Here is an 18,261-nt window from a genome sequence, read left to right as displayed (position 1 = left end):
TCTCCCTCCCACTCTGCCTGCTGCTCTCCCTACTTCTACTCTCCTTCTCTGTTAAATGAATAAATAAAACCTTTAAAAAAAATTCTTAAAGACGTGTGTTTTTGTGAGCAGGGTGATGAGAAAACCCAGACCAGCTGACTGGTTCCTCTCAGGAAAATAAGATGCAAGCACCCCTTACAAGAACAAGGGTGCTGTGGTTGAAATGAGCGTTCAGTCCCAGTAGAGGAGGGTCATCAAAGAAAGCCATTGGGCAAGAGCAGACAGGAAGGATGACCAGTTGGTGGCAGGGGTCCATTTGAAGTGAGCATTATGAACTTCTGGCTCTTCACATTTTCTCCGTGAGTACCTGCACCCTCCAGCAGGAGCTGAGAAGGCAGGATGGGGGTGGCAGGGAGGCGGCAATCCTGGGCCGGATGGTATGGCGTGTGCATCCTCCTGGGTGGGGTGTCATCAGCATGGTGGGGAAGGCAGCATGGAAACACTGATCAAAGTCAAGAGTGGGTGGAGATGTTTCCATGAGGGTAAAGCAGAGCAGGAGTGAGGGAAAGAAAGAACACAAAGGCAACAGTGGCAGCTTGAACGTGGAACAGGGTCACATGCCAATGACAAGGTCTAGAGCACAATCAGAGCTCCCAGGTGAGGACAGGAGCCTAAGTATCCTGCAGTGAACTGAGGAATATTCAGGTTGGCACAGAAGGAGCTGGGATGGAAAGGGAGGACCTGAGATGAATCCTGAAGTTGCCCAGGATGATGTAAACGCTAATAGAAGATACTGGTGTTGATTTGGAGGTGGTTACACCTCCAAACAGAAGACACCAGTATCTTCTGTTAGCGTTTACATCATCCTGGGCAACTTCAGGATTCATCTCAGGTCCTCCCTTTCCATCCCAGCTCCTTCTGTTAGCAAGTGGTAATAGAGACTTTGGATGATAATACCTGGAGAAAGGCTATTGGAAAGAGTGGTGTTTGAGGCTTTGCTTTAAAAGAGTTTGGGTAACCAACATGTTAATTAACAATCAAAGCAGTTGCTAAAGTTTGAAGACAAAGCACAATTTGCCTCCATGCAGAATTATAATTGGCTTTATTTCTGCAGGATAAGTTGGAGAGGTGTGTATCAGTATGCACTGAGTATTATCTGCATGTGCTCTCAGGAGTCTGCATTGTTCTTGTGGAAAAGAAAAAAGAAGAGAAGAAAGGAGAGGAGAGGAGAGAAGAGAAGAGGAGGGGAGGGAAGGGGGGAAGGAAAGGAAAGAGAAGAGAAGAGAAGAAAAAAGAAAAGAAAAGAAAAAGCTTCAGGTAGTTTCTCTTGGCCATAAAATGTCTGCGAGCAGACATAAAATGTCTGTCTCTTTCTCCAGCAGACAGGGCAGTACAGAGCTGCTGTGGGGATGTAGCAATGTCCTCAAGATACTGGGCTGCTCCACATTCCTGCAATCTCTGTGTGCACACAGGAAGAAGCAGCAGAGGAGGCAGTGCTAGCAAACCGCCACTCAGCTGGTATTGGCCAGAACTTGTCCCTGGCATGTCATTCAGGGTTCAGGCTGGTTGCAGAGGATGGAGTCCACTCTAACTGATCTAAATAGAAAGGAGTTTCTGAAGACATACAGAGAGTTCTTGAATCATGGAGAGGGCTGAACAGACTGTAGGCTGAGCTCAGAAAGTCCCTGGCGGATTGAGCTATGGAAGGAGCTGCTGCCTCTTCCACAGTCAGGAAGTTGCTGAAGTAAGAGGCCACCTTCTCCAGCCGGAAGCCAGGACCACAGACCTCAGATCCAAGCCATGACACATCTGCTATGACCAGGAAGCAAGTCAACCAGAAAGCTGTGCCCCCACAGTGCTTGCTCCCAGATGAGGCCAGTTCTGCCGAGGCCCGTGCCCACAAAAGAGATGTCCAGAACTTTCTTCTCACTCCCCACCAAACTCAATTCCTAAACAAAACACCGTGGTCCTCTCTCCATGTGACTTAGTTCCAGATCAAGGAGACGTGATCAGTCAAACTTAAATCCTGTCTGGAGCCGTAGCTGCAATGGTAGTTGTAGACTCTGTAAGTTGGGTATTTTAGTGGAAGCAGGCCCTGGAATAGAAGTTCAGTGTGTCAAACTCCTGTACTAGCCACTGTCGCTCTGGAAATTTGGGACGGCTGGCAAATGCTTGGTCAGCTTTCCCTTCTTCCATTCTCAGGGGGTCTGCCCACACAGGTCATCTCATTGAATCCCTACCTCAACCTTTCAGTGAAGTATTGCTATCCTGCTTATAGATTAGGAAATCAAGGCTCATGAATTTTGAATAATAATGTTCAAAAAGGTAGTAGAATCAAGATTTGAGCCAAAGTCCATGTTCCGCTATTCTCATATGGTAGCATTTATGTTTGCTTTGCCAAAACTAACCACTGGGAATAGTGGATTCTCTCTATTCTCAATTCCCTTGCTCCTGACTGTGGTTCACTGGCTTTCAAAGAGCTGAATAGGCTTAGTACTCTGCCATCTCCAAGCCTTTGCTTTAACAACATTCTTAATTGCTTGAGTTGCTTTGTCCTGTGGACCATCTAAGACCTCAGATGACCTGGGTGTCAGGACTGAATGGGGTGAGAAAGGAGGAAGGCTTCATCCATCAGCTCACATTCTCTATTGGCCAAAGACTCATTCCATGAGACATTATTGCCCTTTTCCCTTCCATCTCACCACTCCAGATCAGATGCTACCCCTCTACAAAGATGTGTCCAATCTTCCCGCCAACATGTAGCTCTACCCTTCCTGCAACTCCTGTGTGATTTCTTCGTACTTCCCTTCAAACATTTCTCACCATCAACTGAGATAAATACCCCTTCCATATTATAGCTTGAAGATAAGAACTATGACATTAATTCCTTTTGTCCCTTATAGCTCTTGGCACAGCACATGCATGTGGTAAGGGTTCCCTAGGTGAATAATAAACAGAATGAATTTCCCTAATTCATTCAAGAGGGACTCTCTTTGTTAAAATAGTGGATAATCTATATCGGGGTAACACAAATCAACTGATTTTCCCTAGTGTTTTTAATTAGTGAGAACCTCCTCTATCACCACCACCTGATTTCTCCAGTATTTACTGACCCTTCATCAGTTAAGGTACACAGAATATTTCTTACATGTTTATTTGCTTTGTGGCTCTAAACATTTTAAAAAGTGCTTGGAAAAAGAGAGAGAGAACAGGACAACATCTTTGGAGTTGAAATGTGTTCATCTGCTCTTTGAAACAACCACAAGAAGGTTTTTCCCCTAGTTCAAGCATCTACATACATAACAATCCCTCAAGCCCCAAAAAATGGAACAAACCATGAAAACAAAACATCTAGGAATCTATGCTCTAAACTTAGCCCATTCCATTTCCTGCTAAAGTAGAACTTCTCCTACTACTGTCAGCCCTTCAGGGTCAGCATACAGCAGCACCCTGCCTAGTTTCTTCTGGAAACTTTCCATTGTCCAACCCCCAGAGTGGCCAGGACTCATCAAGGCAGGTTCTGTCCTGCTGTGTGGTTAATGAAGCTGGTGGGCTGGCAGCTTCCTCCTAGTTGCCATGAGAACGACCAGGGCCACTGGCCCTCTGAAAACGGAAAAGAACAGCAAGTGCAAGACCACACATTCCATCCTGCCTTGCAGATTAAAACAGCTGTCAAGCCGGAGTGAAGAATCAGGCAGAGGTCTGCAGAGTGGAAAAGTGAGCCTCACGGTAGAACTCTGAGATGTAAGTACTTTGTCTGTTCTTTTTTGAAAAGCATGCCTAGCCGGGCAGACAGTTTTTCGTAGCTTCAGAATTTCTGCTGGCTGGCTGGCAGGCAAGTTCTGTGACCACGTGAACAGCCACGGTGGGCGCCCCTTCTTCTCACAGAAATTACATTTCCTGAACAAAATGTACACTTAATGGGTGACTTTCGCCATGAAACGATTTTGTTTAGGCTTCTAGGCACATGAATTGTTCTTTACTGAGATTCTGCCTTTAAAAGGAAATGTTTTCAGTGTCTTCAGCAAAGAGTGAAATGGTCTTCTCATTTAGTCTCTAAGCAGATAAACTCACGTAGGCTAATATTATACAACAGATATCTCCGTGGAACCTGGGCTTGTTTCTATTTAAAATATTTGGCTCTATTTCCCAGTCCATCTTCAATGCAAAGTCATAATTACACACAAGAAATGACCTCTTTGCCTTATCGTGATCCCACAGAAAACTGGGAACTTTCAAAACATCAGCTGATATTGTTCCTTTGCTCTGTTTTTATCTAACAGCATTACATTTATTGCTTTTTTACACACTGCTCAATGGAAAACATGGAAAGATAAGAAGAATGTTTAGATGAGCTTTACTCATGGATTGGTTAACTTGGTAAAAAATATGTCCCTTTATTTAAAAGTGAAAAAATACGATAAGTACTATAGTCAAAGGCAAGAGGATGGGGATTTTTTAGTCAAAACTAGGCGTCCTTACACAGTTCTGCATAAATGTTAACGTTTAATAAGCATGTTTTAGGACAGTTTTTTTTTTTTTTTTTTAGCAGTAAGTGTGTTGGCATGAACTGAGTAGAGGAAATGTTTCAGAAGAGTTGTACATAATACTCTGTAAAAACCTGTTTTTAAAAAACTACCAAAAATATCCAGCCTCATGTGTTTGAAAAATTTTTTAATGAAAACAGGGATCTTTGGGAAGTTTTTAACTTTTATCTTTGGACCAAATAATGCCATATGTTTGAAAGAAAAGATATTTTCATTAAAAAAATTTTTACAGAAACTGGGTATTTTCTGAAAATAATAGGTTCAATAAAGTATTTATGGAAAAGAGTGCTTTTTCACAGCTGATGGATTTCCCAATTTTCTCTTCCATACTAGCATTTGTATTGCTTAAAGCTAGTACACAATCAACTTTTTAAATTCAGTGTCCAGTAGATCACGTCTCTGTGTTAGTGGGGAGAACAGATAAGCCACATGGATCATGGGTGTATGATCAAGAGCACAGACATGCGTGTATGTGCCAGGCTGGAGGGTTTGAACCCCAGTGTTCTGATCAGCTGAACATAGACCAAGTCATTCAAGGGAAAGTCTTGAGGAGTTTGCAGTCATTGGGGAACAAATTCTCACAACGCCGTGTGTCAAAGAGAGAAGGCAGTAGCTACATATTTTAGTTAAGCCTTCCCATTGGCTCACTCCCCAAATTAATCTGTGTCCTACATGCAGAAGCAGCATTCAACTGATGTCCTTATTTTCAAATCTAATTTCTAAATATTCTTTTTTTATTAAGATTTTACTTATTTATCTGACAGAGAGAAAGCACGTGAGCGCACAAGCAGGGGGAGCAGCAGTGGGACAGACAGAAGCAGATTCCCCGCAGAAGGAAGCCCTGCGCGGGGCTGATCCCATGGTCTTAGGATCATGACCTGAGTCAAAGGCAGACCCTTAACCGACTGAGACACTCAGGCGCCCCTAAATGTTCATTTTTAAAAATGTTTCTGAAATGTTTATGTCTATTGGAACTCATTTCATTCATTTTGTTTCCTATTCCTCTAACATGAGGTTGCTATACACCCTTTATGTTAAAGGGCACAGAATCTAGTGATAAAATGTGAGGTATTAGAGTAGGAACATGAGTCTGGACTGGAAAATAACACTGTAATTTCCACCACGACTCCCTAGAACATACTTGGCTGCCTGAGTTTAAATCTTAGCCCTGTCTTTCAGGCTCTGTGACCTTGGGAAAGCTATTTAACCTCTGTGTTTCTCCATCTTCTGATATTAAAAATGGGCTCAATATATCTACCTTTACTTTGACTGCAAGGATTAAATGATATAAAACATGTAAAAGTATTTTGAAGAGTACCTGGTACAAAGAAGCACTTATTAACTGTTATTAATCAATAAAGCATATGCATAGTTCCTAATTTCAGTCAACTTTCAACACCACATATCTCCCACACCTCTTATTTGGAAGTACATTGTCTGTTATCGGTGTTTCTATATTTAGCTGGTTTAGTCCTGGGAACACAAGGCTGAGGAGCTGTAAGTGTTGATGCAGTACAATGTTGATACAATAACATGTCTTCTTTACCCAGCAGCCTGAACTCTCCTGGGAATCAAGAGTTGTGTATATGGCAAGTTAGGTTTGAGGTGCCTTGGATATTCTGTCAAGTTCAGCTATAAAGTAAGATGCGGGATACATGAGCATGAAGCTCAGGGAAGAGTGTTGGAGCAGGTTCATCATCAGCAGACAGACAATATTGAAGTCCACACGTTAACATGCAGTCAACAAAAGAATGGATGTACAAAAACAAAAAACCCCACTTATTTTAGGGTCATTTTAGTGTTAGAAAAATTGTGAAGATGGCACAGAGACTCCCACTGGACCCACACTCCGTCTCCCCTATTGTTACGTCTCACATATGTATGCTACATACACTTGTCACCATTAATGAACAGATATCAGTACATTATTATTATTAATGTCCACATTTTATTCAGATTTCCTTAGAATATCCTATTTCTGTTTCAGAATCCCACATTACCTTTAGTCATCATTCCCAGGAGGCATTTAAAGACACAAGCCTTTCAAGAAAGCAGCAAGGTTTGGGGTGCCTGGGTGGCTCAGTCAGTTGAGTGGCTGACTCTAGTTTTCTGCTCCGGTCATGATCTCAGGGTCATGGGATCAAGTCCTGAGTCTGGCTCCACACTCAGCACAGTCAGCTTAGGATTCTCTCTCTCTCTCCTAAAATAAATAAATCTTTTTTTTTTTTTTTTAAAGAAAGCAGCAAGGTTTAAATTGCTTTTGGTCCCAATATTTGTAACTAAAACCACTAAAGGAAAATTTAATTCTTACTCTTCTAAAATCGAATCGTTGGAATAGTTGAATACAAATGAAAGGAAACAGCTTAAGTCTTACATCGTGGGGATATAGTTCAACGTACTTTATGGAACTGTAATAATGTACAACACTAGGCGGAAGATCTTACTCCCTTTTTATTGTTCTGGAAGCAGGTAATTAAAATAGTAAAGGTTTACAAGACTTTTTTCTTTTTTTTTCCTCTCATCTCTTAGCAAAGGGATTACTCTGACTCATTTTCCTTGGCAACCTCACACTCATGTAATACAGGCCCAGTAATTGGAGTAAAGCTGTTCCAGGCTAGTTTTACAAAACTAGATGCTTCAGTGTTCAGTTGTGGGGAAGTCTGCGAGGTGGGCTATTATAGTCCCTCAACTGAGAGCAATTAGGGCGATGGCTTCTAATGCTCACAAATATCTATGAGATCAACATTTCCTAACTCTGCTCACTCTTCCTGGAAGGTCTGGGTGGATGTGTGTAGGGAGGTGGAAGGACAGGGCTCTGGGGCTCTGACTTGGGGCTCCTGGTCCCCATTCCAAGTGAGCGTGTTTTGCTTTGTGTCCCCAACAGTTACAGGAAAGTTCCAAGGCAACTGCAAATCTAAATGGTCGTCAATGGCAAAGCCAAAGAGGTTGGCTTTGGGATTTTTGCAGATGTCACTCAATGGCTTCCGGGGGACACATAGGCATAGGAGAGCAGTCACCAGGGGCATCCCCAGTCTGTCCTCCTGGAAGGGCCAAATGGAGCTGCCTGCTCCTCCTTCCTCATTGTGCTGGAGCTGTCCTGCACTCAGTGCAGAAGTGGGGAGAATGGCTCTGTCCCCAGTTCACTGTCACACATTGTCACCCAGAAAGGGACCATTGTGCCCCACCTCTCAGAGTTCTTGAGAGAAGTCCAGGCAGCCTCTGCCTGCAGCTCCACTGGACTCAGCCCAAGGCATTAATTAGTCTGGGCTGAGAAGAAACAGGTGCCATCCTGTCCTTCCACTCATCCCTGCCCTAGGCCTTCACACATCATCTTCACGTTTCCTTCTTTCTTCCTTGACAGTTTCACACATGCAAATAACTGCTGGCCATAGGCTCCCCTCTGAATTCATGAGACGGGTCCAGATGCATCTGTTTAGGCTGGGCTGGGCCCAACACAACATGACTACTCTGGACAGTTTTGAGCCTGGTATTTCTGAAAATAAGTAATGGAGCTGAAGATCTAGTTACCCCCAAAACTTGTCAGTAATCCAGGCTAGTGAGAGGGGTAAGACATGAGAAATACCTAGCAAGTGCTGCAGAGCTGTAAACAGAGTTACCTGTGCGTTTGGTCTGCGGGGTGATTGGATACGGGTGTTTTGTCGCTTCCTTAAACCTCTGTCTTAGATTCCTATCACTACATAACACATGTCTATAAACGCGGTGACTTAAAACAAAAGAAATTCATTCTCTTCCATTTCTGGAAGTCAAAGTCTAAAAGGAGTCTGTGCTAAAGTTAATGTGTCAATACGGCTGATTCCTTCTGGAGCTCCAGGGGAGAATCCGTTCCTTGTGTCTTCCAGCGTCTGGAAGTGGATGGGCTGGCATTCCTCTGCTTATAGCCATATCACTCTGATCCCTACTTCTATGGTCACATTGCCTTTTTTCTTTCTGTCTCCTCCTGTTTTCCTCTTAGAAGACCCTTGTGATGACACAGGGCTTACCCAGATAATCCTGGATCTCCCCATCTCAAGGTCGTTAACTTCATCTGCTCTGTCAAGTGCCTCTTGCTCTACAAAACAGCATTTACAGGTACTAGGGATTAGGACATGTACCTCCAGTGGCCCTTATTCACCCATCCCACTCCCTCCTCCGGTCCCCCACAGTATCTAGCAGGGATAAGAAGAGACCAGGAAGAACGTGTTTTGATCATTGTCTATACCCTACTGCTCCTTTAAACATTTTACACACATTTAAGTTAGAATGAGTAGAATTAGTAGAAATGGGAAATGGACACTTATTTCCATTTACCAGATTATCTCACTAAGAATGTTGAGGCTTCCCATTCCCCAGAATTACAGAGGAATGTTTGTAAATCAGAGTTGTTTGTTACAAGAAAAATGGTGTGAAGAAGCATTTTTGCTTTATGTTGAATCTATTCTTTACTCAAATTTTTGATGTAAGGAGTGCATTGAATGAACCAGTAACTTTCTATTTCTTTGGGGTGGCTTTTGGGATGCCTGGACAGAGCATGCTAATATATCCCTCTTATCATTATAATTCTGACATTACAAAATATCATAGCTAATAATACTATGTATATCATAGTATACCTACTATTAGTTAGCAGTACTCATGAGTAGCACTAATAGACTATATATATTTCCACATGCATCCTTCTCTACTCATATTATATCCTAGTGTGGTAGGAATTATCACCCCATGTCATATTGAGAGAAATGGCTCAGAAAGTCATTTCTGAGTGGCCCACACTGTACTCCCTGTACAGTGAGTTGAATAGGAACCATCACAAAAATACTTTAAATTGTGTCCCATTGAGATCCTAATTGCATGCTTGAGCCTAATTTTGCCTAAATGCCATCTCATGGAGACATGAACTTTGAGTTCCTCATTTTCTGGATGAGGAAATAAAGCAGAGGACAGCAAACAATTTAGCTCTTACTCTATAAATCCAACGAGATCCCAGTCATCTCCGAATCACATTGAACTCAGTTCTGTGCCTCTCACGGTGAACTGCGTCAAGCTCAATGACAGGGAGTGGTTTTCACTAACAGAGAATGCACAAAGCGGTATCTCCAGAGGCAGACTCTTGGGAGGGCATGTGAAAATTCAGTGGCTCATACCAGGGATGGGGTGTGCTGTTGTGGAATGTGAAGAAGAAAGAAAAGACAACACTTATCGCAGTTAAGAAAACTTTAAGGAGAGATCCAAATCAATGTAACTTTCAACATTGCAAACTTCGAAATAGTCAACATCAAAGCTATCACTCCTTTCTTTAATATCATCTTTCATAGTGTTTTATCTGTAACCTGCCTCCCGCGGTGCATTTGTGGGTCAGAGCCAAAGAAAAGAAAAATGCCCAAGATCTTTTTTCTCAAAGAGCTTCTCAAGGTCCTGCACCTAAAGGGTTCTCATGAGCATCTCGTCCACATAATACAGGGGAGCCGGCACTTCCTCCTTGACCTGCCTGGGAAGGTTGATTGCACAGCGACGGATGAGCTGGCACTGGACCTGAGAACAGGAGATCTCTCGGTTCTAGGGTCCTCGAGAGGAGTCTCCATCCCACACTTCTCCCCTATTTCTTATTTAATCCTAGCCTTCCCTCTAACAAGGGACACGTAGGAATAAGGCTTAAAGTGCAAATACCCTTGAGCAAGAATGTGTTTATTTAAATGAAGGCTTAGCCATGTGCCATTAGAGCCTTATATGAGAGTGGGTTTTTAACACTAGGCACCTGGATGAGCCCTGACCAAGGAATTAAGAGGAAGGCACAGCAATGGACTCTGGGGATGGGAAAGCTACTGTAGCCACTTCATAATCTTGCCTGTCACTTGTATTGCCAGCAGCTGGTCTTACTGCCAGCCTAATGAACCCACCAAGGGGCTCCTGACTCAGTGAACTCTGCCTTTTCTCTGGGCGGTCAGGGACAGAGTGGGCATCTTCAGGAGTGGAGTCCCAGGTAAGCCAGGCTAGGATGCTAAAAAGGAAACCAAAAGCTTTTCCAGTGCTTCCCACTCTGGATCCCCTGCCTCCTACGCCACATGTTCCTCCTGAGGAGTTCAGGCGGGTGTCCCAGCTGCTTGCCTGCAGGAGGGTAGGAGCTATGTCCTCATCCCTGCCTCCCAAATCCTCCTCTCTTGGTCCACTCCACCCACCCCCGGATTCCGGATACTGAAATAGATTTATCTGGAGAGGCTGGAGGGAGAAGGAGTCGGCAAATGGAGAGAGGCAAACCTTCAAAGAAAATACAAAAGAAAAATGTTCTCTTACTTAGAACCCAGGGTGCTCTCTGTGTCTCTACTCCAATTTCATTTCTGCTTGGCACCTAAATGACCTTCCTTATACCTGGAACTAAACAGGTCTGCCCTGCTTACAAACTTTCAGCGCCTCCTTTTTGCCTCTTTCAGGGGCCTCCTAAGGGGGTGTTTGCTTCCAAGGGAGTGTGCAAACCAGGCTAGCAGGGTAGAGCTGAAGGTCCTCCAACTTTCATTATTTTTCACCTCAAATTTTAAAAAAATCTACTGTGTATAGCTTACAATGTAGATGATATATAAATATGATATTTATAATTTTTTTTTATAAATGAAAGGTTGTATCTATTGGGGAGGGGCTTTTAAAGTTTTTATTGATGAGGTGAGGATCAGAAGGGTTTGGAGAGAGGCGCCTGGGTGGCTCAGTCAGTTACGCATCCACTTTTGGTCCTGGGATCCCAGGGTCCTGGGATCAAGCCCCGCATCAGGCTCCTTGCTTGGCGGGGAGACTGCTTCTCCAACTGCCCCTCACCCTGCTCTTGTGCTCTCTCTCTCTCAAATAAATAAATAAAAGGAAAAGAAACCTCTCTTCATTCCGAAAAAAAAAAGAAGAAGGGAAAAAGGAAGGGGAGAGGGAGAAGAGGTAGAAGGAGGAGGAGCAAGAGGAGGACGGCAACAACAGTTTGGAGACTAAAACCCTGAGCCTGGCTGGCAAGGTTCAGGGTCTACCTTGCCCTGCCTACCTGTCTACCCCTGCCCTGCCCTCCCTCCAGCTTCATGGGCTCCCAGATGTGCCAAGCACTCTAGTCTCTGGGATTTTTCTCAAGTGACCCTTCTATCTGCAGCCTTTCCCCTTCCTTCTCCCCACCCCATTCTCTGCATGGCCCTAATAACACCCCTTTTGGGAGACTTTCCTGGCCCTTCTGGCCAACACTTACTCTGTGTCTTTAATAAGCACCCACCAATCACATTGCCCACTGCCCTATAATTAGTTGCCTACTTGCTTGTTCCCAGAGTACATGCCAAGTTCCTGGGGCAACCCATTAGACCCCTGGGGTAAGTGAGGCCATCCTATTGCTCTCAGGGTTAGCAACACTGGGAAACTTTTTGATGAAATACACTTCAATAGTAAGGTGTAGCTCTCTGTTTGTGGGATATACCCCCAATTCTAAATTGTCTCCTTTTCTGGAATTTCTCTCATTTTCGCCCCCTTGGAATCTTCAAGGAGTTTTGCAGAAACACACTTTGAGAACTTCATTTGTGAGAGAGCCTAGCCTAGCTCTCCAGGTTCTGGCTTCAAAGTGGATTTCTTGGGGTGCCTGGACCCTGGCTGTCTTCTGTCTTTCTTCCTCTGTATGCAATTAAGATTTCTCTTTCGGACCATCTGTTTCTTGCTGGAGCACCTCCTTTGTGTCTGGTCTTATTTCCCCAGCTTCTTCAAATGAGTCTTTTCTCTAAGTGCCTTTCCACCTTTGAAATTAAAAGATCCCTTCTAATTTCAATTTAACCCATTTCTGAATTAAAAATCTGAAATCACTCTTAGTTTTTAATTGCTGTTAAAATTGGGGAATACCACTATGATGTTCCACAATAATATTTTTTCTCTTTTATGTTGAGACTACAGAGTTCAAAACATCATTATTCAAGACATTTCAAATCTGTTTTGAGCAAATGGTCCAAATGGTATCCTCCCACCGACAGACACACTATCTCCTTACTAGTAATATCTTCTTATAAACAGAACTAATACATTTTGAAACATTCCTTTTGGAGCCAAGTATAAACATTATCTAAACACTGGGTGTAATCCTAGATTGAGAAAGAATCTGTGGGGAATTTGTTTTGAAGTTACTGATGTCTATATCTGCTCAATTCAGAAATCTTTGCTTTCGTGTAGCTAATTGCTGGTATTAATTGCCGTTGAGATTTCTTCTGTGGTGATACAAAATGAATATTAGAACTGATTCTGAATCATTGCCCTGGTTTATCAACATGTTCAGTGATTTAAAGGCTCAGAGATTTAATGATCATACATCGTTTTCCATATCTTGCCAGAGAAATTTGGGTGGATTGACACTTCCTGTTGATCATGGTTGCATAAAGCCATTTATGATGTCTTACAACTTAGGCATGTCAGAAATCTCTAGTGCCCACCAATATGCAGGCTGTCCCCTCCTCCTTTGGCACGGTGCTGGATTTCATTTCCAAGCTGCTTGCAGAGAGGGGTGCCACATGCCTGAGTTCTGGCCGATGAAGTGTGAATGGAAAATCCTGCAGAGGATCCAAAGGCCTGGGAGAGGATAGAGCTAGGGAGGAAAGCTTGAGTCCCCGCATGACCACGTGGAGCAGAGCACACCCTCCCCACCCCCATGGCTCCTTAATGGCATTATGCTGCAACATAAGGGAGGAATCAACCTTTGCCCTAGCTTTACTATGTAGTTTTCCATTTGTGGGCAAATTCCAGCACAACATCAGCAGAACAGCATAGACCCGTCACATTGCTAGGCTCCTGCCCATCATGGGGGTGGGGAAGGGGATCACCTTGGGACATGGGAGGCAAATCCTAATGATAGAGCACACAAAAAGCTGGGATGCTGAGAAAATGTGTCAGGGCAAGTCAGAATTTTCCACCCTACAGGACCCCTCAGCTCCCCTCTCCCATGACTATCCCCATAGCCCATCAATCTCTCGGTCCTACTTTTGGTTTTTCCAAATTCTGATCACCCTATGCTAATTACATAGATAACTTTTTTCTTTTTTTTTTTTACTCGAGAACTACTGCCTTCCTCAGATACTACCTCTTCCATGAAGCTTATTATGGTATCTTTCATTTCCAGGCAAAGTTAGGTGTAGACATAACACCCTATACAAAATGTTATTATAGTGATTATCACATCGTACTGTGATTATCGATTCAAGTGTCTCTTTCACTGGGCAATAACCCCTTGAGGGAGATCTCATTGGCTTTCTTCTAGGTTTCCTGCACAGTGGCTAGCACACAGTGAGGACTCAACAAAGGTTTATTGAATGAATAAAAAAAGATAGCTTACCAAATGTCAGTGTATTCTTTTCATTGCTTGTTATAGAAATCCAGTTCAGACTGGTTTGAATAGGAAAAAAAAAAAAACCTGGTTCACATATTTCAAAAATCAAGGAAGGATGTCAGGCATAGCTTGATTTCAGTGCTCGAAAAGGTTTTTAGGAATATCTCTCCATTTCGTACCTGTTCTTCTCTGTGTTGGCTTCATTGTCAGGCAAGCTCACCCCTTCTGGAGACAAGATGGTCACCAGTAGATCCTGATTTCCCTTCTAACAAGATGAGCAAATCCCAGAGGAAAAATAGTTTCTTTCCCCATGACGGTCAAGGGCATAGCTAAGGGCAAGGACAGTGTGATGTATCTGTGCCCATTCTCCTAATTCCAGGCTGGAATTTGCCCACAAATGAATAAACACACAGTGAAACTCGGGTGTTCACAATCCACATTCAACAAATCTAAAAAACCAAGTGGTTTTTTACCCAGGATAAAACCGAAGGAGAAAAATGTCCAACAGCATCTTTTTGGAAACCCCATAAGCTTATTACCAGGGATATTTGTCCCACTCTGTACCCTATTGGGAGGCCTTCTTGTTTCAGCTTTCAAGTTCCCTGATATCCAAAAGCAGGGAGGGGGTCACCCTGAGGTCCAGCCAGGGATGCAGGGGACAGGGGGTTGCTCACAAATCCCTTTAATGATCTCTAGCCCCACTCATTTCAGGAAATCATCATCCGTTTCCCTTCCTACCTCTTTTCTTCTTCCATGCATGTCTCTGAATGGTACCAGCATCTGGAATAATGAAGTAGGCACTTTTCTCACCAGGTTCCAGGCTGATGGGTAGAACCTTTTCCACCTCCCTTTTCCCCTCCAGGCTGGGATCAGAGAAAGCCATTGGCATTGATGACAGCTTTCCTAGTTCTGGGATGAAAGGGTTACTGGGGCATGAAGACCTAGAAACCGCCAGTGGAATCTAGGACAACTGATCATCTAAAATTATCTTGTAATTAATAAGTTACTGCTCCTTACTAAGTGGGGTAGTCACCACCACATTTTAAAACTATTTAAAACTGTTAAATCTTGTGTTCAGGAAGAATTCTGGCTCTAGGCATTTCTCAAAGACCTTTCTTTTATTACAAAATGAACCAATGAATACACTCTTTCAGAAAAGCCTGTGCCAACTTCAAAATAAACACAAAACACTATAAAGCACCTTATTCAGATCCCCAAATGGACTTTAACCTATCTCTCTGCTATGTTCCTATAACCACTGGTATGTTCAATAGGGTCTTTCTCAGTTCAGCCTCATTTGTCCTCCTCTTCTGCTTATAAGCTCTTGGAGGGCAAGGGTACGTCTTGTTCATCTTTATTTCTTCTGCTTGACCTTGGCACATGGCCCGTGCTGAACCCTACCTGAGTCCTGCCTTTGCTTTCTCTCCCTCCCCACTGCTACGGCATGTCCTTATAGGTATGCCTGGTCCTCATAGGTATGCCTGGAAGCAGAATCAAGTCCTTTTGAACACAAGTTCTAGAAGCTTGTTGTCTTCTGGGCTATGTCCCCAGGGCTAGCAAAGTGCCTGCCACCCCGTGAATGCCCAGTAAACATTTGCTGAATGAATGAAGTGTGATGGCTGTGAACTAATGTCTTACCTTCTGTTCAGGTTTATTGGTTGAGCTTCAGGTGAGTCTCCCTGCACTCCAGCCACCAGCTGATGAACTTGTGCTCTCCGTCTTCCACCTGACCCCAGCATTTCCAGCTTTGCCCTCTTGAACTTCCCTTTGCCTTGCTTTGCCACCTTGTGGCCTCAACTTGCACCCTAAGTGGTGCATGTCTGCCTTGCTTCTTTCCTGCTGTCACATATTCAGCCTTTCAGACTGACCCGTGTATCCCTGCTCAGCACTTCCTGTGGGGGTCCTGTCACTAGCCGTGGACTCTCCAAGTCAGAGATCTCATTCCAAGTATTTTGCCATGCCCATGGTGCTTTGTACATGCAAACGAACGGAATTGTCTCGTTGGTCAGTTCAGAAGAACCGAATGGTATCTTTGGTTCGGCATCTTTTGGTCAGCTGTCAGCTAACTCAGGGGAAATTATTTTTGCAAGACTGAAAACCTGGCACCCTACTTCATAACGTGTGTCTCATTCCAAGCTCACCATAAAAGAAGACCATGCATCTACTATACGCAGGGTACTAGGGCATTTTCCTCCAGATCGGACATTGGCATTGCTCCTTAAACCGTGCATATGCTCCTACCTTATTTAGATCATTGATCACTGCTGATATATTGCTTCATTTTGGAGCCCTACACTAAGCTATTTGATAAAATCTGTTTATAACATTTGTTCCGGGGAAGGAGCAGATAAGCAAGTTCGTTGTGATTAATTGGTGTGTGATTAGCGTTTTCACTGTCTATGAACACAGTTAAAATCTACTCTAAAACTTACATTTGTAGGAGAGCAGGAATGTATCAATGGATCTATAAACAGATTAATATGAGGTGGGGCATGTTTGTCTAGTTAGAAATTAAAGTTTATCATTAACTAAATGTTTCACTGGTATTCATGCTATGTTGTTTAACAGGTAGCACTTGGGGAGCTGAATCCAACACGGACGTGTTTGTCTCCTGAATTCCAGGAAGTCCGATATTGAGGGGGAGGAGGGAATGTGCATCTTCCAGGGGCCACCAGGTACTCAGTCCAAGAAAGACGATGTTTGGAGAATGTGCACAGTCAAAGCACCACAGATCCCTGCCCACGGACAGCAGGGTGCGCCGGGGTCTCATCTCGGGCACACTGTCTTGCTCGCTGTTGGTGTGTTAGTCTGTCAACAGACATCACAGGGAGTCTTATGTCTCAGATGAACAGACTGCTGTCTCTCACGAGGCTCTGAGAAAAGATAGTGTCTGCACTTGGGCTCCATGCATTGCCTGCCTTTGATAGAACTACGAGAGAGAAGAGGTTACCATGGGTTATCTCGGGGGCTCCTTTTCTATCAGCTGCATATCCCTTAAGTCATCTCAGCACCCAACATGGGGCTCAAACTCAGGAGCCCGAGATCAAGTGTCCCGGGCTCTACCGACTGAGCTGGCCAGGCTCCCTGTAAGCTGTATATTTTTAAAGAGAGCCTGTGATAACCAAGCTGCATATTTTCCTTTCAGGTGAGTTCCAGTGAACTGGCTCACGAAGGGGAAACACAGGCTTGGTGACGCACGCTGAGATCAGAATGGCACCACCTCCTGGGCACAGGGTCCTTCTGGCCAGCGCGCTGGGCATCTTTGTTCTCCACTGCTTCACGGGAGGGCAGAAGAACAGCACGCTGATTTTCACCAAGGAAAATACCATCCGGAACTGCAGCTGCCCTGCAGATGTCCAGGACTGTGACTACAGTCTGGCCAACTTGATGTGCAGCTGTAGAACCGTCCTGCCTTTAGCCCTCGAGCAAACCAGCTACAGTGACCATCTGACCATCTGGTTCACAGATGCATCGGCCCTGGGCCTCCTGTTGAACTTCACGCTGGTCCGGGACCTGAAGCTTTCTCTGTGCGGCACCAACACTCTGCCCACCGACTACCTCGCTATCTGTGGTCTGAAGAGGCTTCGTGTCAACACCCAGGCCAAGTGCCTATCACCAGAGCAGAGCTTGCTCATGCTCAACGGTGGGGAAAGGGAACCCAGAGAGCAGCCCGTGTGGTTCCCCAGAGGTTGGCAAACATGTATGTACATCTCCTTCTTAGATCTGGCGCTTTTCAACAGGAAATCATCATTAAAAGCATACAGTATTGAAAACGTTGCCAGCCTTGCCAACAATTTTCCTTACTTTTCTTACTTTGAAACCTTCCCAATTTTAAGCAATGAAAGCTATGTCATCACGTTCATTTACTAACGTTGTAACAGAGGCCAACCATCAGGAACTTTGGCAAGCTGGAAGCTGTTACAAGGAAGCTGGGAACAAGGCCATGGGCATCCTTACCTACAACTTCACCTGTCTGCCCAGCCCCCATTCACCACAGAGCCACACATACACCAGCCCTCCCTGCTCTACTCTTTGCTCAACCATGGGAGTGATTTCAAAAAACAAAAAAGGAACAAAAACTCAAAAAACCCAAAACCAACCAACCAAACAAAATGATCTGTGTCCAGAAGGTCTTGAGAGCAGCTGGGTCTGTGCTCCTGGGGTTCTGTGGGGAAATGTCAGATCAGATATGGAGAAAGCAATACAAGGACAATACCAAGGACTGCTTCGTGGAACTGAGCACCGGGGATGACCACCAAGGAAGACATCTTCCTTCAAAACACTGCCTTCCTTTATTCTGCTTCATTTTGTTACGTGACTGGAATTCCCCTAAGAAGGGAAGGATAGATTTCAGAGGCTTTGGGACTGTGAGTTCCACACAATGATTAGGTTCTCCTAGACTCATATTTTCCAACATATTTT

The 18,261-nt window shown here is 44.1% G+C and overlaps 1 protein-coding gene across 1 annotated transcript; it reads left to right on the top strand.

Annotated features, from left to right (window-relative positions):
* Positions 1–3,387: 3,387 nt before the first annotated feature.
* Positions 3,388–17,951, top strand: LOC111155826 (chromosome unknown C21orf62 homolog). The gene is made up of 2 exons (XM_022516243.1): positions 3,388–3,723; positions 16,985–17,951. The coding sequence occupies exon 2, from the start codon at positions 17,050–17,052 to the stop codon at positions 17,707–17,709; it is 660 nt and encodes a 219-aa protein (XP_022371951.1). The 5' UTR covers positions 3,388–3,723; positions 16,985–17,049; the 3' UTR covers positions 17,710–17,951.
* The last annotated feature ends 310 nt before the right edge of the window (positions 17,952–18,261 follow it).

Source organism: Enhydra lutris, unplaced genomic scaffold (genome assembly GCF_002288905.1).
Source record: "Enhydra lutris kenyoni isolate GAN:26980312 unplaced genomic scaffold, ASM228890v2 scaffoldscaffold43, whole genome shotgun sequence".
Lineage (NCBI taxonomy): Eukaryota > Metazoa > Chordata > Mammalia > Carnivora > Mustelidae > Enhydra > Enhydra lutris.
This window is presented reverse-complemented; position numbering and strand designations above follow the sequence as displayed.

What these genes read in the sequence shown, in the direction of transcription:
- LOC111155826 (XM_022516243.1), top strand. Translation starts at nt 17,050, where the DNA reads ATGGCACCACCTCCTGGGCACAGGGTCCTTCTGGCCAGCGCGCTGGGC.